Source organism: Poecilia formosa, unplaced genomic scaffold, assembly GCF_000485575.1.
Source record: "Poecilia formosa unplaced genomic scaffold, Poecilia_formosa-5.1.2 Scaffold42, whole genome shotgun sequence".
Classification (NCBI taxonomy): Eukaryota; Metazoa; Chordata; class Actinopteri; order Cyprinodontiformes; family Poeciliidae; genus Poecilia; species Poecilia formosa.
In genome coordinates this window covers 2,265,993-2,285,575 of record NW_006799981.1, presented here as the reverse complement: position 1 = coordinate 2,285,575, position 19,583 = coordinate 2,265,993, and the positions used below count along the sequence as shown (strand labels likewise).

The following is a 19,583-nucleotide window of genomic DNA, read 5'->3' as shown; positions in this document are numbered from 1 at the left end:
ATCCTTATATATTGTCACAGAGTTGACCTGAATTCAAAGTCCAAATAAACAGAAGGTGCTAAAAACCCTCGTGAATCAAGATGGCTGCCTTTGATGTGCTGACATCACCCCGAAATAATCCAGATTTTCCAAAAAATTAAAACATCAAAAGACAAAAATTAACTTAATTAACAAATACTCCAAATTAAAAACTGAATTGGTGGATTAACCCTCTGCATTTATAAATGTTATTTTTTACAGATTTTCGCCACATGGATCTGCTTCATTACCTGACGACGCCGTTCTCCAGACCGCCAGCAATGACGTTGACGGAGACGCCCTCCGGCTGGTTGGAGAACGCCACGGAGCAGATGGTCTCCCTGCAGTGGACGTGACCAATCAGGTCTCCGTTCACCGTCCACAAGCGGAGGTCGCTTCCTCCACCCTCTGCAAGCCAAATAAAATAAAATAAAATAAAAATGAAGAGAACCAATGATTCCAGACTCATCTGTGAAGCAACACACCGACGTCGCTGAACAATCGGGTCTCACCAGAGTTACAGACTGTAGCGATGTCACCCGTGGTTTCGCTCGCAGAGACGGCCGTCACTGGACTTTTGTGACCTGTGAGGCTTTGAACGTAACAGAGTCTGGAATAAAAAAATAAAAAGAAAGAGTTCAGAGACTAAACAAACTTGAGGCTTGCTTTTACTTTTAAAACCACGCTGACCTGTTGAGGTCCCAGAGGATGCAGGTGCCGTCGTTGCTGACACTAATGAGGATGCTGTAGGGTTTGCACACAAACAGGCTGGTGACTTCTCCTGTGTGTCCGTACAGGTGAACCTGAGACTCCACCTCCATCTCTGACGGCTGTAAAATAAAAATAAAGTGCAACTTATCCGCTAATTAACTGTTTTTTTTGTTTGTTTGTTTTTTTGCAGATAAATATTTAATTCAGTTATTTAAAGTTTCATATTTATGTTTCTATGCAAATTTTAAAATTTTTGTGTAAGTTTGTTTAGTTCTGCGTCTCAGTGCTGCCCTCTTTGGGTCAAACAGTGCCACTGCAGTTGAATGCTATATCTATTTGTTTAAAACGGTACCATTGTCGCCAACTTGTAGATATATTTAGTGACATTTCAGACACTGATGTCAAAGAAAGCAACAATTCTATCGCTTTCTCTGGTTTATGAGAAACTTTGGTGACAAAAATGGAAAACACTGAAAGGAGTAATGCCATTACAGCAAGCAGTGAGTTCCTTAAAAGTTACGTTTAAGCTAGTTTTGTTGTTTCAAGGGTAACAAGATATTTGCTCTAGAAACTAAACCAGAAATACCTTTTAGCTTCCTCTGATTATATCATATTCCTGGAGTTGTTTTCTTTCCACCGGTATCTGTAGCTTTTATTTTGAGCAACCTGGTTTTAAGCCAATTTTCCATCATTATTTTCAACACAGTCCTTTTTTAAGCTAGCTGTAGCGTCGCACTTTGAGCTGACATCACGGCAAATAAACGGTCATTTACATGCAGTACCTCGCGGGCCATTAGGGGGCGCCCACGGACGAGATCCACAGTTTGAGAAAGACTGGGTTTTATTTTTTCCGACACTAGGTGATTGGCTCCGCCCAGTTTGCTGGTATTTTTTAAAACTTGTCAGGGGTGGAGTTAGCTACTCTTTAACACGATAACAGATCATGCAGCGTCTGTAACTCAGCTCAGTATCAGATTTTTTTATTTGTATTTTTTACTTCTTCCCTGAAAAATGACTCCATTAATCAAAATTCAACAAGGCTCTGCAAGCGATCTAGTGCTGAAAAGCCCTTCAGACACACAGAAACAGGAAACCTCCACATAGTATCGGGCGCTGATGCAAGTCTGAAGGCCTCTCTGATGAGTGAACTGCAGGACCCCTAATCCCACTTAGAAACTCGCTGAAATGTGTTTCAAGGGCAGCAGTGATGTGACTAATGAAGCCGAGCGTTTGAGCACAGAGAGGCCGTCTAAAGAGAAAGGAGGGGATGGGGGACGCGATGGGCGTTCGTGCGGAGGAGGAAGGTTAGTGGGGGACATCGCCATGGAAACCTACTGTGGTGCTGGTGAAGCGGTTGCTGTAGGCGGTGATGACTCCGCACTTGCTGCCCGTAAATAGCTGGCAGCCATCGGGAACCCAGGCGCAGCTGGTCACCTGGAGGAGACAGGAAGTGAGAAACCTCCATGTTTGTTGGCTCGTCAGCGGTGTGAAAAAAAAATAATAATAAACAATCAAACACAACTGATTTTGATGAGTACGTTTAAAACCCAGTGATAAATGTTACATTTACCATTAATAATGGTTATTATTAATGGTTATCATCTACTAGGAATTCACTTAATCTCACTTAAACCAAACCATTTAATTATATTTAGTTTTTATTATAGTAAAATAACTATTTAATTATTTTATCAAAGTAAGTTGAATCCATTGGAAAACCTAATATAACAATAAAAAAAGGATAAAGTATCCATATATTATTTATATAATTTTTTAAAATTAATAATAAATAATCTTTGTATGCTATACTTAAAAAAACCCCATTATATTTTATGTTACATATTTCTATTTGCCATTATTTTCTATATTTTAGTTTTCACTTAGACTTTTAAATGCTTTTGTAATTTTTGATGTCAAAAAACCCAGATTTTGTTGATCAGAACGGATTTCTAGGATTTCTAAAAACAACAAAAGAGTGAAACATCCATATATTACGTATTATTTCTATATAGTTTTTAATAACTAAAGTGTAGTCTTAGTCTTATCTTTTTGATGACATACTTGTAGTTTTTAAAGAAAATACTATATATTTCATGTTACATTCCTATTTGACATTATTTACTTTAAAGCGTTTTGTCAAAAAAAGTCTGATTTTGTTGAAAATAATTGATGTGTAAAACCAATAAAAATACTCTTCCTATGCATTATATTGGTTTACTATCTAATAAGAAACGGAAGATCTTTGTTATAAAATGTAATTTATAATATAATGTATGAAATGTAATCTGTAATCCTGATTATTCTGAGTTTTTGTGTACCTGGTGGAGCTGTGAACACTGAATGAAGTTGATGGGCGGCTCGCTCTGCTTGCTCTTCAGCCTCAGGATGTTGTCGGCGTAGCCCCAGCTCAAGATGGCCGACCACTGGATGTCTGTGCTGTGCATGCTGCGCACACCTGAGGAGCAGAGAGAGCGAGGCGTCAGGCGGATGCTGCGGTTCGAGTCCTGACGCGCGCTGCGACTCTTCCTCACCCTGCTCCTTGCTGTAGATCATCATGAGGCAGAAGCTGCGGGACAGACCGCAGATGGCGCGGGTCGGCAGGGCCAGCAGGGATCCGAACCGCTCTCCGTGCGGCTGACTGAAACACACCACCGGATCTGGAGCAGACGGCGAGCCGACGTACTCGCCCCACTTCAGACCTTTGATCCAGGGCAGCGGGCTCTGAGGAAGATGAGGAGGAGGAATGCTTCACACCAACTGACTATGAGCGGGCGATAACGCCAAATCTCAAATTACTTTCATCCATTTTTAATAATTTTTTTTCTTGTTTTCCCTTCTGAAAACAGAAAATACAAATCACAAAAGATGTTTTCAAAAAATAGCTTTAATCAAAATTGTACAAGGGTGTACTAGGGTCATTTTAGAAAGAAAAAAAAAAGTGCAAGAAGATATTTGCACTAGAAATTTCCCCCCCAAAATCTCAAAAACTTTGAGATCAATCTCAGAAATCTTTTTATGAAAACCTTGCAAATTCCTGAAAGGTTGATAATTTGCTAGAAAAAAAACTCAGAACTTTTTTAGTTTCACCTCAGAAAGTGCTTCAAAAGTCGACTTTAGTGTACAAAATTTTCGATTTTTGACGTTCAGAGAAGTTCCGAAATTTGAAAATTGTAGACATTTGAAATTCAAAAATTTTCATTTTTTCAAAAGAAATTTTCTGAAATTAAATCTAAAAATTTCTGAGTTTGTGTCTAATAAATTCTGGATTTTTCAAGATCAGAAATTTCCTTGCTTCTTCTAGAAATTATTCTCAATTTTTTAAATTTATTTGCTCAAATTTACTGCTTTTTTTTTTTATCTGCATTGGCCTTAATACGCCGTCGTACGATCGACCCTTCTGTGGACAACGGAGTATTAGAAACAGGCTGTGAATTTTTATTGGATTCTGAGAATATAGTCAATATTTTTATTTTTATACAAAATGTTCACTGTAAATCACACTACTTTTATCTCTATATTGAATTCTATCATAAATCATAGATTATGTATGTTGTTCTGCACGTTAGATGCGACTCATTGTGATTTAATGTTATTTAACCTGTAAAAATTTGCTCTTTGGATAAATCTGGCATATTTATATGATGTATTCATTTTGATTAATACGCATTGTCCCCTTTATGGAATTAATAATTCATAATATCAGCAGAAAAAAGTCACAATTTTACTCAAACGTATTAAAATTAAGAGAAAAAATTAATTTGCTTTCAAACTCTGTAAGACCAATAAAAAGGTATTATTTCACAACATGGTTTCAAATATGTGTATCAATGCATATTAACGTATATTTGAACTATTAAAATGGGCGGTTTTAAGTGTTTTTAAAGGGGACTAAAGTATTCGCAGGCAGCTGTGGTCCCTTCCCTCCACAAACACGACTTAAACTGATCAATACTTAATAGATTACATTAAGATGGACTCACTTTACTATGTAAGTGACGACCGAAATCAATCGGTTCAACTGGATCAGTGGTATCTGAGTAAATCCAAATGTACGCCACACTTTTCAGATTCCATTTGCGATGAATGACTTTCCATCTGCTCTTCAGTTTTGCATTTATGGGAACTTTACCGGGCAGACGATCTCCTTCGCGTGTTCTCGCGTCTCCCTGAAGGCGAGCTGAACCAGGAGCCCCATGGCTGCTGGGAGCTCTCCCTCCATCATGAGCTTCGGGGCGGTTCTGCTGATGTGAGTGGCGCTGAAGAGCTGCCTGGGCGTCTGGCCGTACGTCTTGATCATCGTCTCCAATGCCCGTCGCTGAACCGGGTCTTCCACAGCCGACACGTCCATGCCAAAATAAGTCTGGAGGAACAACGCACATATTGGCAACATGATAAATCGATTCTCAAGCAGAACACACTGCAAAAACTCAAAAAATTACCAAGTGTTTTTAGACACAACTAACTTACAAGTAACTTTTCAGCAAGATATAGGACAGGGGTGTCAAACTAATTTTCAATTTGAGCCGTATCAAAAATCTGAATGTTCTTAAAGGGCCGGTTGTGCCACAATGTATTGATAAAACCAATTAAACTGCTAAAGTATCAATAAATAGCTGTTCCTCCAGGATTTTATGATTGTCTTAGTGGTTTCTGCAATCAAAATGACAGATTTTGTGGCGCCAATTTAGAAATGTTGATATTTGCGTTAATGTATGACGTTAAATGTAACTTTTTATCACTCACCTTATCAATCACAGACTATAACTTGACATCAAGTAAGGCAAAATTGGTCCAAAACTCAATGTTTTGGACCAATTTCGAGAAAATTTGCAGTAAAATCCGAAAAAAAAGTGAAGACTTGTTAATTTTGTGTGAATTCTGCAGATTTGTGAAAATCTGGAAGGACTTTTTGATGCAGTTCGGAGTCTAGAGGGCCACATAAAAAGCTATGGTGGGCCAGATTTGGCCCCCGGGCCTTGAGTTTGACACCTGTGATATAGGAGCTTGAGTTAAGTAAACAATTCATTTATATTGAAAAATACTAGTCAAATTAGTATTTTTTAAATTACTGACTTAAATAAACTCCCATATCTTGCTGAAAAGTAACTTGAATGTTAGTTTTGTCTTATTTCAAGTGTCTAAAATCTCTGCTCCAGAAATCAGACTAACAATCGTAGGATTTTGTGGTGTGTTTGTTCCTTACAGCGGGGTGGAAGACGTTGATGGCGTGCACCGCCGCTTTGCCCTTCTGCTTGAGCCCGAACACCAGGTCGATCCACTGGCACAGCGTCTGGGAGACGTGCTCCGACTCCAGGGCCTGCCGGTGGATCAGGATGAACAGGCGCGGGTCGTTGCGAGCCCACGGAGGTAAATTCACGTGATTCACCCTCTCGCCATTCTGACGAACCCCAAAATCAAAACCTGCGCCGTCATAAGCAATGTGTCTAGTTAACGACATAAATGACAACTTTTGTGGTAATAAAGTGGCAAAAAAGTAAGGAAAATAATCACCTTCCCTGTTGACCAGGAACTCCGGGAGGTAGAAAAACTCTGGGATGAGCTCCTTCACGTCAGTCATGGACTCGTAGGAGGACAGACGCCACGTTGTGTTCATGGAGTGAAACGTCCGGTCCGGGATATCAAAGCTCTGATCTGATTGAGGTCAAAGAAAATGAAATTTAACATTCAAGCTGCTGCTTGAACACACCTCCTTTCATGAGCTTAAACACCCGGCTTGCTGAATACATTTACAATCGCATGAAAGGAAGATCAGAAGAGAGAGAGGGAGAGAGAGATGATTTAAAAAACTAAAACTGAAAAAGTGTCCATCATCAGAGAGAAGCACAAAAATAAAATCTTCTTTTTCAGAGGAAGGAAAGTATTCTGCAATTATGCCTTCACGTTAATACTTGAACCGCCTCAGATTTTTATCGTCCAGTTTCCTTCTATTGATTTCTACGAGATCCACATTTTAACTTGGTGATGCTAATTATTTTTGCTAAAGTTCTCCAGATCTTTCTCTTATTTTGGTTCTGGACTTCAGCTAGGCCGTTTATAAACTTTAAACGCGATGTTCTCACAAATAATTTGTTCACTTATTTAAGTTATTCATTTTTCTTTGTCTGTAAATATGTATATATTGTTATAACACACATTCTTAGCTGACTTTGTTTATTTATTAGACAAGATACTGAAATCAACTCATAAATGGGATTTTTCTTTTTTTTCAAAGTACAGAGCTAGATTTTATTTTTCAGAGCTATAATGACTTATAGCAACTCTTAGATTCTTTATTTTATTAAAATATTGTGTTGATTTTGTTGTGCAGATAAAAAAACCTTTTTTATAAAGACAAAAAACTGAACTAAAGAACCCAAGTGAGCCAATCTGCTCACTTGGGTTACTTCAGCAAAGTCTTAATTAGCGTCTTTTTTATTTTATTTCTATATTTCTTGCTGCCACAAATTTGTATTTTTTTGAAAAATTGCTCAGGATAAATGTCATATTTCAGGTGGAAAAATAAATTGGTTTCGATGGTTTCACATTTTTACATCACAACCAGCCTGACAGTTTTTAAAATCCACTGTAAACATATATATTTTTTATTAATCATGAACCATAAAACCAAAATGCTGAACTCTGTTTTGTGTCTCTTTAAAGTTCAGAAAAGTTTAGAGCCAAACTGACCCTGGTAGGCGAGGAACATCTTGGTGAACGGCGGCATTCGGACCAGGAAGTGCAGAACCGTGCCGCTGTTGGAGTAGTGTGAGCCGTAGTGGTAAGGCTGGACGGGAGGCATGGGGTCGTCCTCACGAATCCCCTTTTTGTACTCTTCCTCCAGGTACTGCGCAGGAAACACAAACACATAGACGCGCTTTCTCACAAAAACATCCAGCAAACCCTGAAGAAAAGAAAACGTCAAAGCCTTACCCTGTAGTTATCAACGTAGCGATCCTCTTTTTCTTTCGACTGAACTGCAATGGGTTTGTTTAAATTCCTGCAAATCAAAAATGTGAGCAGAGAACAAATGAGCTGAAAGTCTTTAAATCAACAAGAATTTAACTAAATGCACAACACCCACACAAACATACAAGATAATGGTTTTCCATTAGCCATTATGCAAGACGTAAGCCGACCTGTAGATGTTTGCGTCCTGCAGGTCGATGGTTTCGCTGACGTAGTCGCTGAGGATGAAGGGGAACACCGGGTACTGCATGAGGTCGTTGAACGAGCGGCCCGCGTGTTTGTTGAGGTGCGTCAGGTACTCAAAGTTTGTGATCTGACCGGAGCTCCACAGCTGGGTGAGCGCCAAGATGTTCCCGTGCTCCAGCAGGTTGGGAAGGTCAGAGGTCAGGATGTTGTGGTAGACGTCATCCCGAAACTAAACCCAGGAAGTACAAACAGTTTTTAAGACAAAAAGAGAAACTTGCTCTTGTTTATAAAGCTTATTTAATTTAGGCAAATTTCTTACTACTTGTATTGTTGGTGTGTTTGTAATTTTTTTGTTTTGTTTTGTTTTATCAAAGCAGGTCTCTCTTGCAAATGAGATTCTGGATTTTAAAGATTAAACCTCTATAAACACAGGTGAAATTAGTATTCATTCATTTATATTTATTAATTAAGGCGAAAAGTGAACACAACCTTGTTTGTTTTGAATTATGCAGGAAAAATTTAAAATTCTTCTGGTATTTGAAAAGTAAATGTTCTCGACTAAATCCCTTTGAGTTTTATTTCATTTGAAAAATTTCTGCATCACCTTGGTGTTGTCAAAGGCTAACAGCAACGTCCTGCCGTTGGTCAGAAATATCTCCACCGCGTTGTCTCTCAGCTGCCACCATCGCTTGTGCACCTCTTTGATTTCCTCGTACGTCCAAGAGAAAGACGGAGCCTCCGTCTCGCCCTGAAGGATCTGTTCAAACAAGAAACACGTTTAGATATGAGCGAGTCAGCTGAGCATCGATCCACTAACTCAGCCGTTTACCTGGCTGTCATGAGCATCAGCGGCGTTGTCCTCCACAAAGTACATCCCAGACTTCCCTGAAGAGAAGAGTTGGATTCAGTGAAAGCTTACTCTTTGTGTCGGTACCTGCACTGCAAAACCACCAAGTCTTAACAATTATTTTTTGTCTACTTTCCATTGCAGACATCTTAGAACACTTGAAATAAGACAAAAACAACTTATAGATAACTTTTCACACATGATTTTAATTTAATTTCTTATTTAACCATTTAAGGCCTAAGTTTCAAATCTCTGCCTGGATATTTTTGCTTACTTTAATTGTACGCTGTTCTTTAAAAGTCCTGTGAATAAATATATTTGCCCATTTATCCATAACAACTGGAACTGTCAACATCTAGAAAGTTATTTTCACAATTTACCATCTATGAAAAGAGCGCCACTCAGATTAATTTCACTGCCTGCTATGGCGGGGGTGAAATTACCGTAATAACCCGATATCGCCTGGAAAGCGCAACGTCTCGCCTTTCAGAAACTGTTGTAATTTTTCAGATAGGACAAAGTGTCGAGGAATTACAGTGCTGCAAACTTGGCTGAATCATCACTGATCCGTTCAGTCTGGAAGGGTTAATGGAGACAGAAATCTCAAAATTGTGTTTTTTCGACAAAGATTTGTGCACATTTGTAATGGAAATGCAAATACTTAACATAAGACATCTTTGCCATTTTATAAGTGAATAATCTGCCAGTGGATCAATACTTTTTCATTAATATCAATGAATTACTGACTCTAAGCAAGCTCCTATTTGTTTTGTTTTATTTCACATGTACTAAGATATTTGCATTGGAAGCTGAACCAAAAATACTTGATAGGATTTTTTGCAGTGTGCAGCTGCTGTTAGCGACGGTCAGCGTTTTACCCAGCAGCAACTCTCCCGACGTCTCTCTGGACGGGGCGACGCTGGTGCATCGTCTGGTGAACCTGAGAACAGAAATACATTTCTTTAACACCTGAGAGCAACGTAGCATTTAGGAAATCAGTGAGCTTTACCTGATGGACTCGCTAGTGGCTTTGTCCTTAACAGTGGAGGAGAAGAAGGAGTGAGTTTTGTCCTCAAACAGGAAGGACAGAGGAGGCTTCACTGTTTCTGAACACAGGGCAGAGATCAAATGTTTAAAAAAAAATGATGCATCAAAAGCTTTGGAAGCGGAACTTAATCAGAGTTTATTCACCCTCAGGTTTCCGTCTGTCTTTGAGCAGGTATTTGTTTGGTATGGTGAGGTAGCACCGCTGCAGCCGCCGCCGTTCCCGGTTCGGCCCTTCAGTGGGGTCCAGCTGCCACGACGTCGGGTAAGACGTCTGGTCGTACCAAACGGCGCTGAAACGCAAAGTAAACCCAGATTTTACTTCTTAGAAAGTCTGGGATACCACTGCGGTTTCTGCACATCTTTCATTTTCAAACTGCAGATTTTTTCAGAGTTAAATGCTCAGCCGTTCAAATACAAATGTTTTAATTCATTTGGTCAAATTTTTTTGCAGTATTTATTGATGTGCCATAAGATTTGAAAGTAGGATTGAATATGATTAATCGATAACTAATTTAGGAATCGATTAAGACTTAAGAAAAAGCTAATTGTTGAAAGAACAACACATTCAGAACTGCAGCTAAGCCAAAATTATTTGACATTTAAGATAAAAAAATCCTTTGTAAACCTGTTCTACCTAATACCTCTCAGGTGGCATAGTTTTTGTTTCAAATTATGTAAAATAAGACCTCCTATTAAGAACGTTTTGCTATGCAGAAGAGTACCTGGAGAGAAAACACCATTGCAAAGAAAGAACCCAGAAAAACAGAAAACAGTTCAGTTTAATTATCTTAAAATAAAACAATATATCTTGAACTAGATTGCATGTTCAGTGTGAAAATTACTTAAGCAATCAATTTTTTCATAGTCACATTTTTATGTCATGAAAAATTTTTCTTCAATACATAATTTGTTTTTTTCTGTACTTCAGACTTTTTAAGACAGCTAAAAATAATTTTAAAAAAAATGATACGACCATAAAATCAGCTCGGTTTTTGTAACCGATATTTCTGAAGCGAATGAAGCCGTTTAGTTCACCCACCGGTCGTGTGTGAGCTGCTGCACCAGCTCCTGCCAGTGGCGACTGGCGCTCAGGTCGGTCTTGTACAAACCCCTGATGTGCTGGATGACTTTCTTCCTCTCCATGCCTTGCCTCAGAGACACGTTTTGGGTAATATCAGCCGCAATCTTGGAAATATCCTTGGATTTCCCATCAAGCCTCTGAATTAGGCTGAGCAGGAATGAGAGAGAATTAAAAATAATCATCCACCAACATTTTTTTCTGTTTAAAGCTGCAAGGCGTGACATTTATAAAAATGTATTTTCCACTATGTAGTGACAGTATAGTAGGAGAGATGATCTGTGCTAATTAGGAAACCAATCAGAGCTCAGAGGAGGGTCTTAGCGCTGTCAATCAAGCCCTTGTGTCCGCCGCTCCTTTACTCTCTGGTATGATACAACTATCAGCAGAGCTAAGGCTAGTTAGCATGGAAACTGATAATGGTGGATAAACGGTTGTCCTGTAATGTTGAGTTGTTTTTCCTCCACTAGCACATTTAGTAGCAAGTTCATGAGAATGATTGACAGCGCTAATACCTTCTTCCTTGTTCTGATTGGTTGTTTTTGACCAGGAGCAGTGTATTTCTTCAGACGGCAGTAGCAGGACAAGGAGGTGGTGAAGGAGATCGATCTTTTCACAGATTATTTGTGTCATATTATACAATCACAACATGGCGACAGTTTTAACAAATGTGTAAAAAAAAAATTGTGTGTATATATATAAAAAGATTCCCAACTTACTTTTTCTGCGTGTTTGCCATTTTCTTTTCCCATGCAGCTTTGCTCGTCTTCTCTTCTGCTTCAAACTTCATCTTGTCCTGCATCAATAAAGCAGAATCTCTTTAATATTTCTGATTTGTAACGGTGAAATAGTGACAGTGATTTCCATCCTCCAGTCTTCTCCTTCACAATGACAGCTTTTACCTCCTTTATGGCCTTGAGAAGGTCATGTTTGTGTGGCACGTTGAGTGGGATGCAGCGATAGCCACAAAGCTTCAGAGAGGTCATGAAGACACCCACAGCGCTTTGCTCCTCCTTCGTCAGCTCGTCTTTGTGATCGTGCAGCATCTCGAACAGGTACAGGCTCAGTTTCGGCCCGTGCTGAGGGAAAACAGAGTACCAGGGTAAAACCCAACGTGAACAGCTCAGAGGAATAATCCAGGAGAAGCAAGAGTTTCTTAATCACCTCTAGTCCTGGGCTCAGGCTCTCCTTCAGGATATCTATATGCTTGTGATCAAACACAAACTCAAGTGCCTCCTTTCTGTCCTGCAGTGGAAGCGAAGGGCTGAGCGTGTGCACCAGGAGGCGACCTATCTGCACCCTGAAAGTATCCTTGCAGGACCAGAGGATCCGCCGCCACTGATGATTTGGGGCTCCGCCACGGCCCGTGCTGCCCTGCATCCGCACGACAAAAACAATTAGTAGACAGAAAATACACAAGATCTCTGACACACAGAAAAAAAAGGCTCAGTGGTGGACAAAGTGCTGGAAAACCATACTTAAAGGTGACTTATTAGATTTATTTGAACAGGCTAGGATAGGTCTGTAGGCTACACAAAACATTCATTACTTTTGCACACAAAATTGCACGTAGACAATCAGATTTTAGTCTGCTGAGTCGCAGGTAAAAATGGTTGCAAACATTATGCAACCGTACATCTTTGAAAAGCAGAAGTAGAGCCTCCTGCACAACCAACAAGAATCCAGCAAGTGTTTTCTGAATGGCAAGTCAACAACTAAACACCTGTGCTTTCCAGCAGCCATTGTACAGCAAAAACAGTAGTAAATCTAGCTGACCAAAGGTGCTGGAGCTTTGCTTGGGTTGCTAATTGCGACTTAATAATCAGGATGTTTTTGAAATGGCCCATTTTCCACACACTAAAAAACATTAACTTATTGGCAGAAAATTGACAGGTGTTTTTTTAGCACTTGGCTTGTTTTTAGAAGCAGCAGAAACCCAAGAAATAATAGTTCCTCTTTAAGTAAAAGTATAAATAGACTTATAACATGGAAAAAATGTCCTGTTACAACATTAAATAATTATTTTAACTTAAAACAAGCTCCTATTTCTTTCTGAAAAGTTACTTGTAAGTTAATTTTATCTCATTTCAAGTGTACTAATGTAATGCACTAGAAACTAGACAAAAAATACTTGGTAAGATTTTGTGTTTTTGCAGTATAACTAAAGCACAGATGCTTTAGTGAAAAATGTAACAAAGTACAGTTTTCATACCAGGCTGATTTTGATCCCGTCCGTCATGAGCTTCAGGATGTCCTTCTGAAAACTCTTCTTGCTAGCATGTGGAAGGATAAAGGGAGTAGGAGAGTGCGGGACGGAGCACGACCCGCTTTCGTCGTGCGCTTGATCCCCCGGTTCCGGCGTGAAGACGTGGTGGTCCGGAGAGTCCGGGATGTTCAGCAGGTCGAACAAATCCTCACTCACGTCTGAAACGAGGGAAACATTCGAACAGAAGCCGGGATTAGCTGACAGACGGGGACAATTAGAGGGCAAAACTCCAAGGATCAGATGAAGTTTACCGTAGTAGATCAGTCTGTTGACAGCCAGAACCACAAGCCTCTGCAGCCGTTGGACAAACTCAGTCTCGCTGGCACGGATCGGGTTTTCCTGGCTCATCCTCCTCTGCATCATCTGGTGGAGCTCGTCGCTGGCGACGGAGCGCATCCGCATCAGGAGAGAGTCTGTCTGGGCCAGAGAGAACCGGCGCCGGCCTGCAGGGGGCAACGCCAGCAATGAGCTCAGTTTGAATACAACAATCCCTAAAGAAAGAGTCTCACTGAAGTATTCAGACACCTTGGGTTTGTTCACATTTGGTCTCATTACAACCTAAAACTTCAATTTATGTTTTATTTTGTTAAATGTGAAAAATAAAAAGTTAAATAAAGTAATGCAAAATAGTGAAGTGGAAGAAAAAGTACACATTAAATTTTTCTTACAAATAAAAAGGTGGTTAAATCAGGGAGGTTTATAACGGATATAAAAACAGATATAGCACCTTTGTTACAGATATAATAAGACGACATTGTGGAAAGTCCAAAGAGCCAAAGGTTGCAGACCAACGATTTGCGACATGAAATCCCAATTTAATAAAATTGATGTTTGTGGTTGCAACAGGAGAAAATGTAAAAAAGAAAACAACAACAAAAAAAAAAAACATGTTTGAGGGTGTGAATACTTTTGTGAAGCGCTGAATAAGTTTCCAGAGAAGGATCTTTCAAAGAGAGGATGATTATACTGCAAAGACACAAAATACTACCAATTATTTTATATTTAGTTTCTAATGCAAATGTCTTAGTATACTTGAAATAAGATAAATAAAAAGAAATATGAGCTTTTTTAAGTCAATAATTCCTTGACATTGATGAAAAAGTACTAGTTATGAGTAAAATAATCTGACATTTCTCCATATTAGAAGTTACAATTTGTGGAAAGTTCCATGTAAGTTTTTTTGTGATATTTGCACAAGAAACTAAACCAAAAATTCAGTGTTTTTGCAGTGATATCTATTGAAATGCTTGACACTGACTCATGTAAGCATTCGACTTGAAAGCACCAGCAGCAGCAGAGGATGCTGGGCAACGTTAAACCCTAAAGCGAGGGAAAGGATCCGAGTTCACGGCAAACACGGGAGAGATGCTGGACTGTCTCCACTGTGGGTCAGAGTCCCAGCTACCTGCATCACAGTGGAGCATGTACGACGGCGTGCCAGTGGGGGAGGGGAGAGGGGAGTCCTGGGACAGGAAGCTGAAGGGGGAGGGCATTGGGATTTGGCCATAGGAGCAGTAGTGCTGTCTGGGGATGCGGGGGATAATGAAGTCTTTCATGGCAACGGAACCTTAAGAGCAGGACGACACGAGGATCAACAAAACGGAAGACGGAAAAAAACTTTAAAAACACGCATCAAGTCTGCAGCGTTCACCTGCTATGCTCTTACGCTTCTGATAGATGGCGTGATGCGGAGAGGTCGGCGTGTTAACAGCACTGCTCAGCTTCGAAGGCGCCTGGTTGGCCGTCGTCTTTATGAACTCGATGGCCGACTGGAGGACTCTGAACTGCAAGGCCACAGCCATTTCTGAAGACACAGATTGAACATGCTTATTTTAAAAGGGCTATCCCATGAGGTTTTAAAAAACACCTTTATGACTTCAGAGTTCAAACGGTTATCAAAATATACAAAATCGACAAACATAACCCTGGAAAAACTGCATGAAAATGGAGATTACAGTTAAGTACAAGTAACTACATTCAGTTGTAACATGAGTCTGAAACAATCAGATTAATCGATTATTGAAATAATAATCAAACAATTTACTACTCAAGTACAGAGACTAAAAAGAAAGAAAGAACAACTCAGGCCAGTAACTAACCCAAAACTGTACAAAAATAAATACATTTAGCAGTTAAGAGACAAAAAAAATCTATTTGTAAATATGTTTTACCCAAAACTCAAGTGGCATAGTTTTAAATTCTGTACAAAAATAAATGACTAAATCTTCTACTAGTCATCTTTTTCGGCTCATTAATCTTCTTTTTCATATTGGTGTTAAGTTGAGCAGAAAAGGCTGAACTTTGCACATTTTGATGTTTTTGCTATAAATGATTAAGTGTACACTAAATAATTGCTGTTTAGTGCCTAAAATTTCATTTTAGGCAGCAAAATGTTTGTTTTCAAAATTAAATAAAAGGAACTAATGTATTTCTAATATTTTCTACTAAAAAAATCAGCAAAATGTCCCAATTTATTTATCTGATTAATGTATTAATTGTCAAAATAATAAAAAATTTCAATAGTTTCAAAAGTTAAAAATCTTATTTTAAAGGTAAAATCGACAGGGAAGAGATATTCCCAGACAGTCAATTTATCAGCAGCAAAATGAGATCTCTTTTCTACTTTTTCACTCAGAGGTTATTTTAGTTTCTTTCTGCAGCAGAACCCGGCCGCTCGGCTCCGTCCTCCACATCAGATCGCAGCAGATGAGAAGCCCGGCTTGCTGTCTGGGTGTGAGCTGAATGCTAGAAACGCATCCCTCACCCTGGGTGCGTCTCATCTTGCTGGTTTGCATGAAACCCAGCAGGGTAATGAGGTCTTCGATGATGCGGAAGTACTGGGACCCCGAGGAGCTGCAGGAGTGGATAGTCACAGCGACTAGCATCTGCTGGATGTCACACACCAGGAGCTTGTAATCATTCAGGGGGATACTGCAGAATGGCGAGATAGAAAGTGGAAACAAAAAAAGCACACAAAGTCATGCAACGCAGAGCAGCAGAAAGAGGATTAATGATTTAATGCCGTGTTACAACTTCTCGTCTGTTCTGGCTGCCTCACCCATTCTCCATGCCGTTCAGGGTAGAAAGAGTGTTGAAGAGCACGTAGAGCAGCCCGTGGTCAAGCAGGATGTCTGCCAGCTTGGGGCAGGCATTGACGAGCTGCAGCAGCATACAAAGGATGTTGTGCACCAAGGAGTTCTCATAAAGGGAGTTCTCTATAAGACCCAACACGGGGATGATGCAGCGCCTTCTGAAAGGTGAGATATTTTCCATTTCCTCCAGGTCAAGACTGTGGAGAAGGAAACAAGGGAGGAAAATAAGAGGCGGGATTCACAAACATACACCTCCAGTGAGAGTGATCAAAGTGATGATTCCACAAAAAATACATTTTAAAAGCAAGAACTAGGTGAAAAAAGTTGTTATTGATGTTATAAGAGACACACTGAGCCGATATTAATTTCTGTATCCATGCCGATATTGAAAAATATTCTAGATCAGGTATTGGTGGCCGAAGCATAAGGGCAGATCTATGCTGTTTAATTTTATGCTTTATTATGTATTTTACATTGTATTTAGAATTCCTAATTGCAAGAAAATGCTTTATTTATACAGCACATTTTCAGCAACAATGCAGTTCAAAGCGCTTTACATGAATTAGTAGAAAATACAAACTGAACTGTATTGGTGCAGAGCTGTCAAATAAACTTGTAATTAAGTACATTTATGTTTTCAGTCATTTCAGGACTTTTTCTCTGTACTGGCCGATACCAAACCTCAGATAACAGTATCAGTATCGGAAGTGAAAAAAGTCGATCGGTGCATCCATGATAATAATCAACACAACCATCTTCTGTAGAAAACGGTCCTGATTGAGGGATTTGATAGTAAAAAGAAATGTGTTTGGAGGAGCAAAGGCGACACTTTTAAACTTGAACGAATGCTCCTATCAAGCAGGGTGGTGGTAGTGTCATGCTTAGGGGTTATGTTGACTCACTCTTCCTCTAGGCCCATGGGTCGCCCAAACAGCATCTCCAGGAAGCACTCCAGCAGCCCCTGGCTGCCCTGGTGGATGTACAGCTGGTTGGCCAGCAGGGAGAAGCCGTGGTTCTTCAGGAACTTCTCCTTCTGCTCTTTGAGAGCTCTGCTGAAATAGGCGTCTAGGAGCTGGAAGCAATAAAGAGGAAAAAAATTGTCTTTAAACTACAGCTATCAATGCCAACACCTTATCGCATGGGATTAATCTAAAAAGTTTAGATTAATCTCTCCAACGGAGGCAGCGCGTTACACGGCCTTGTACTGCGGTCAACAATGTAGAGTCGCAAAGATGAGCGAGGAGAGTCACAAAAACAAGCCATGGACGTTTGGATAATGATGAATTATCCTTCCACTATGGCTGAAAAATAAATCAATAACTATATATTGTGAAGCACACATGATCAATATGAATAAATAAAACATCTGATAGAAAAAGCAATATTCATTATATAGAATATTCATTGATTCAGATTGATACTTAGAATTTAAATGTGATGGATTATTATTGGATTATACTCCAGCTACCCCGCCACCCCGATTAAAGGATATTCATTGAATTCTGATTTACAACCGCACTGCATTCTGGGGGATGTAGGCAGAGGAAAGACTTTAGCCGCTCAATCTCTCATACTAAGCTAAACAAAGTTGGTGGCGGTAGGAGTCTCGGACTCTTTGTAGTGGTAGTAGAAAAAAGATGACTGGTGCATCCCTACTTTAAACCACAATAATCCAAACAACATGACGCAGATTTGGACCCACCTTCATGACGCCTTGCTGGATGAGCGGTGAGGGATGATTGACCAATACAATGAGCGCCTCTGGCTGGATCAGCTTGTCCATGACCTCCTCCAGCATGAGGTCGGGCAGCAGCAGCAGGACGCCCCTCAGGAGATCATAGAGTCCGCAGCAGATCAGCACCAAGCAGTCCTCCGTACTGGACCTGAGAGATAAAACCTGTTATAGTACTGGCTTTATTAAACTGGAGGGTTATTTTTGCTGTATTGACCTGTCATTGGCCTCTGTCTTGCTGTGCGTTCTGTCGGAGCCGGGCGAGTACGTGTAGCTTTCCCAGTCTTCAGGCATCGAAGCCCGGTCGGCTGCACTGGGCCAGCGGGCGACCGCTAGCGAACCATTTGGGAACGGGAAGGCCAGACCCAGACTGGTCAGGTTGCTGTGGCTCCTCTGGAAGGACTGGATGCCCTTCAGACTGTCGGGGCGACGCGGTGCCTCCTCGCTGGCCCAGTCCTCGGACTCCACCCCCCCAACGCTGCCCTCCGCCAAACTGTCGACTTCTGCCGACTCGTCCCGGTCCTCCTCCACGCTGATGGACGGCGTCTGTGGCGCGCCACCGTCCCCCGCGTCCTTGGAGTCGCAGATCGTCTTGGCGGACTCGCAGCTGCTCAGGAGCTGCTCGTCGCCTCCGACCTTCTTGAGAGTCTCCGTGCTGCCCAGAGCCTGCTGGGAGGCCAGGGAGACGTCGTTGCCTTCGGCCGTGTCGCCCGAGCTGCCGTGGCCGACGCGAGGCGTCACCAGAGGCGAGGAGTACGGAGACGGAGCCGCGCTGGGAGGCCGTAAGGACTGATCATCACCTCCGTGTTCAGGGAAAGGAGCTAGAAGATGGCCTGGGAATGATACCAGTTCACCTGTTCAGGTATGCTGTGTAAGACTTCATTAAAAAGTTGTCAAATCTTTGCTCATGCTTATTTAAACCTATTATTTCTCATAATTAATTTACCGGCCAGTTTACAGGATCTCTAAGACCGTTTGCTGGACTATTGCACTGTGAATGTAGGTAAGGTTTCTGCTTTCTATGCAATCATACAAAAACGCACCACAAATGGTATCAAATATGGACTTGGTTTTTTCTTCAGTCTGTAGAATTTCCATGTAAATATGGGAGATTTCTGCACCTACACCATCAGTTTAGTCCATAATATATAAGAGAAAACATCATCAGTGTTTTAATCAGTAAAATATGCTGCTGCAGAGGTTTTATTGTTTTTTTTTAAAGACGTTGCCTGGAGTACAATTTGGTGAACAGTTATTTGTTCTGTGTAAACGTGTCAGTCTGAAGCACTTATGCTAACAAAATCTACAATTTGTATTTTCTTTTTTTTTTTTACTTTCACTGATGATTGAGCTGATCCCAAAGGCTACGAAGCATAACTTTTTTTTAACTTAAGCTTAAGAAAGCCACACCTCTCATTGGTCTCCCAGCAACTTGCCCATAGGTACAATTTGGAGGTGTGTGCTCTACTATCAAACTCAGATGCAATGTGGCTTTAATTTCCGTCATCCCTTCGGTGAGTTGTATGATGATGAAGTAGGATCAAGCTACAAGAATTTTTGTTTATTTACAAGAATATAGTCATAATCTTTGTAGAATAAAGATATTATTTTACCACAAGAATGTCTTAGAATTATGAGAA

The 19,583-nt window shown here is 40.4% G+C and overlaps 1 protein-coding gene across 7 annotated transcripts in view; it reads right to left on the bottom strand.

Annotated features, from left to right (window-relative positions):
- The window catches only part of lyst (lysosomal trafficking regulator), a 76,866-nt gene that overhangs the window by 3,801 nt on the left and 53,482 nt on the right, over positions 1-19,583 (bottom strand). For 6 of the 7 annotated variants that reach the window (XM_007551502.2, XM_016671142.1, XM_016671144.1 and 3 more), the window contains 29 exons: positions 18,161-18,776; positions 17,914-18,094; positions 17,114-17,283; positions 16,178-16,408; positions 15,884-16,050; positions 14,771-14,923; positions 13,371-13,562; positions 13,066-13,277; positions 12,018-12,227; positions 11,756-11,932; positions 11,573-11,649; positions 10,815-11,003; positions 9,920-10,065; positions 9,738-9,834; positions 9,607-9,668; positions 8,711-8,766; positions 8,486-8,638; positions 7,866-8,110; positions 7,660-7,726; positions 7,417-7,573; positions 6,241-6,381; positions 5,933-6,150; positions 4,859-5,089; positions 3,261-3,450; positions 3,048-3,184; positions 2,065-2,163; positions 709-848; positions 531-628; positions 270-426 (listed from right to left, as the gene is read on the bottom strand). In XM_007551502.2, coding sequence (XP_007551564.1) covers positions 270-426; positions 531-628; positions 709-848; positions 2,065-2,163; positions 3,048-3,184; positions 3,261-3,450; positions 4,859-5,089; positions 5,933-6,150; positions 6,241-6,381; positions 7,417-7,573; positions 7,660-7,726; positions 7,866-8,110; positions 8,486-8,638; positions 8,711-8,766; positions 9,607-9,668; positions 9,738-9,834; positions 9,920-10,065; positions 10,815-11,003; positions 11,573-11,649; positions 11,756-11,932; positions 12,018-12,227; positions 13,066-13,277; positions 13,371-13,562; positions 14,771-14,923; positions 15,884-16,050; positions 16,178-16,408; positions 17,114-17,283; positions 17,914-18,094; positions 18,161-18,776 — 4,969 coding nt within the window. The remainder of the gene's footprint in view (positions 1-269; positions 427-530; positions 629-708; positions 849-2,064; positions 2,164-3,047; positions 3,185-3,260; positions 3,451-4,858; positions 5,090-5,932; positions 6,151-6,240; positions 6,382-7,416; positions 7,574-7,659; positions 7,727-7,865; positions 8,111-8,485; positions 8,639-8,710; positions 8,767-9,606; positions 9,669-9,737; positions 9,835-9,919; positions 10,066-10,814; positions 11,004-11,572; positions 11,650-11,755; positions 11,933-12,017; positions 12,228-13,065; positions 13,278-13,370; positions 13,563-14,770; positions 14,924-15,883; positions 16,051-16,177; positions 16,409-17,113; positions 17,284-17,913; positions 18,095-18,160; positions 18,777-19,583) is intronic. The other variant, XM_016671145.1, reaches the window with a different exon arrangement.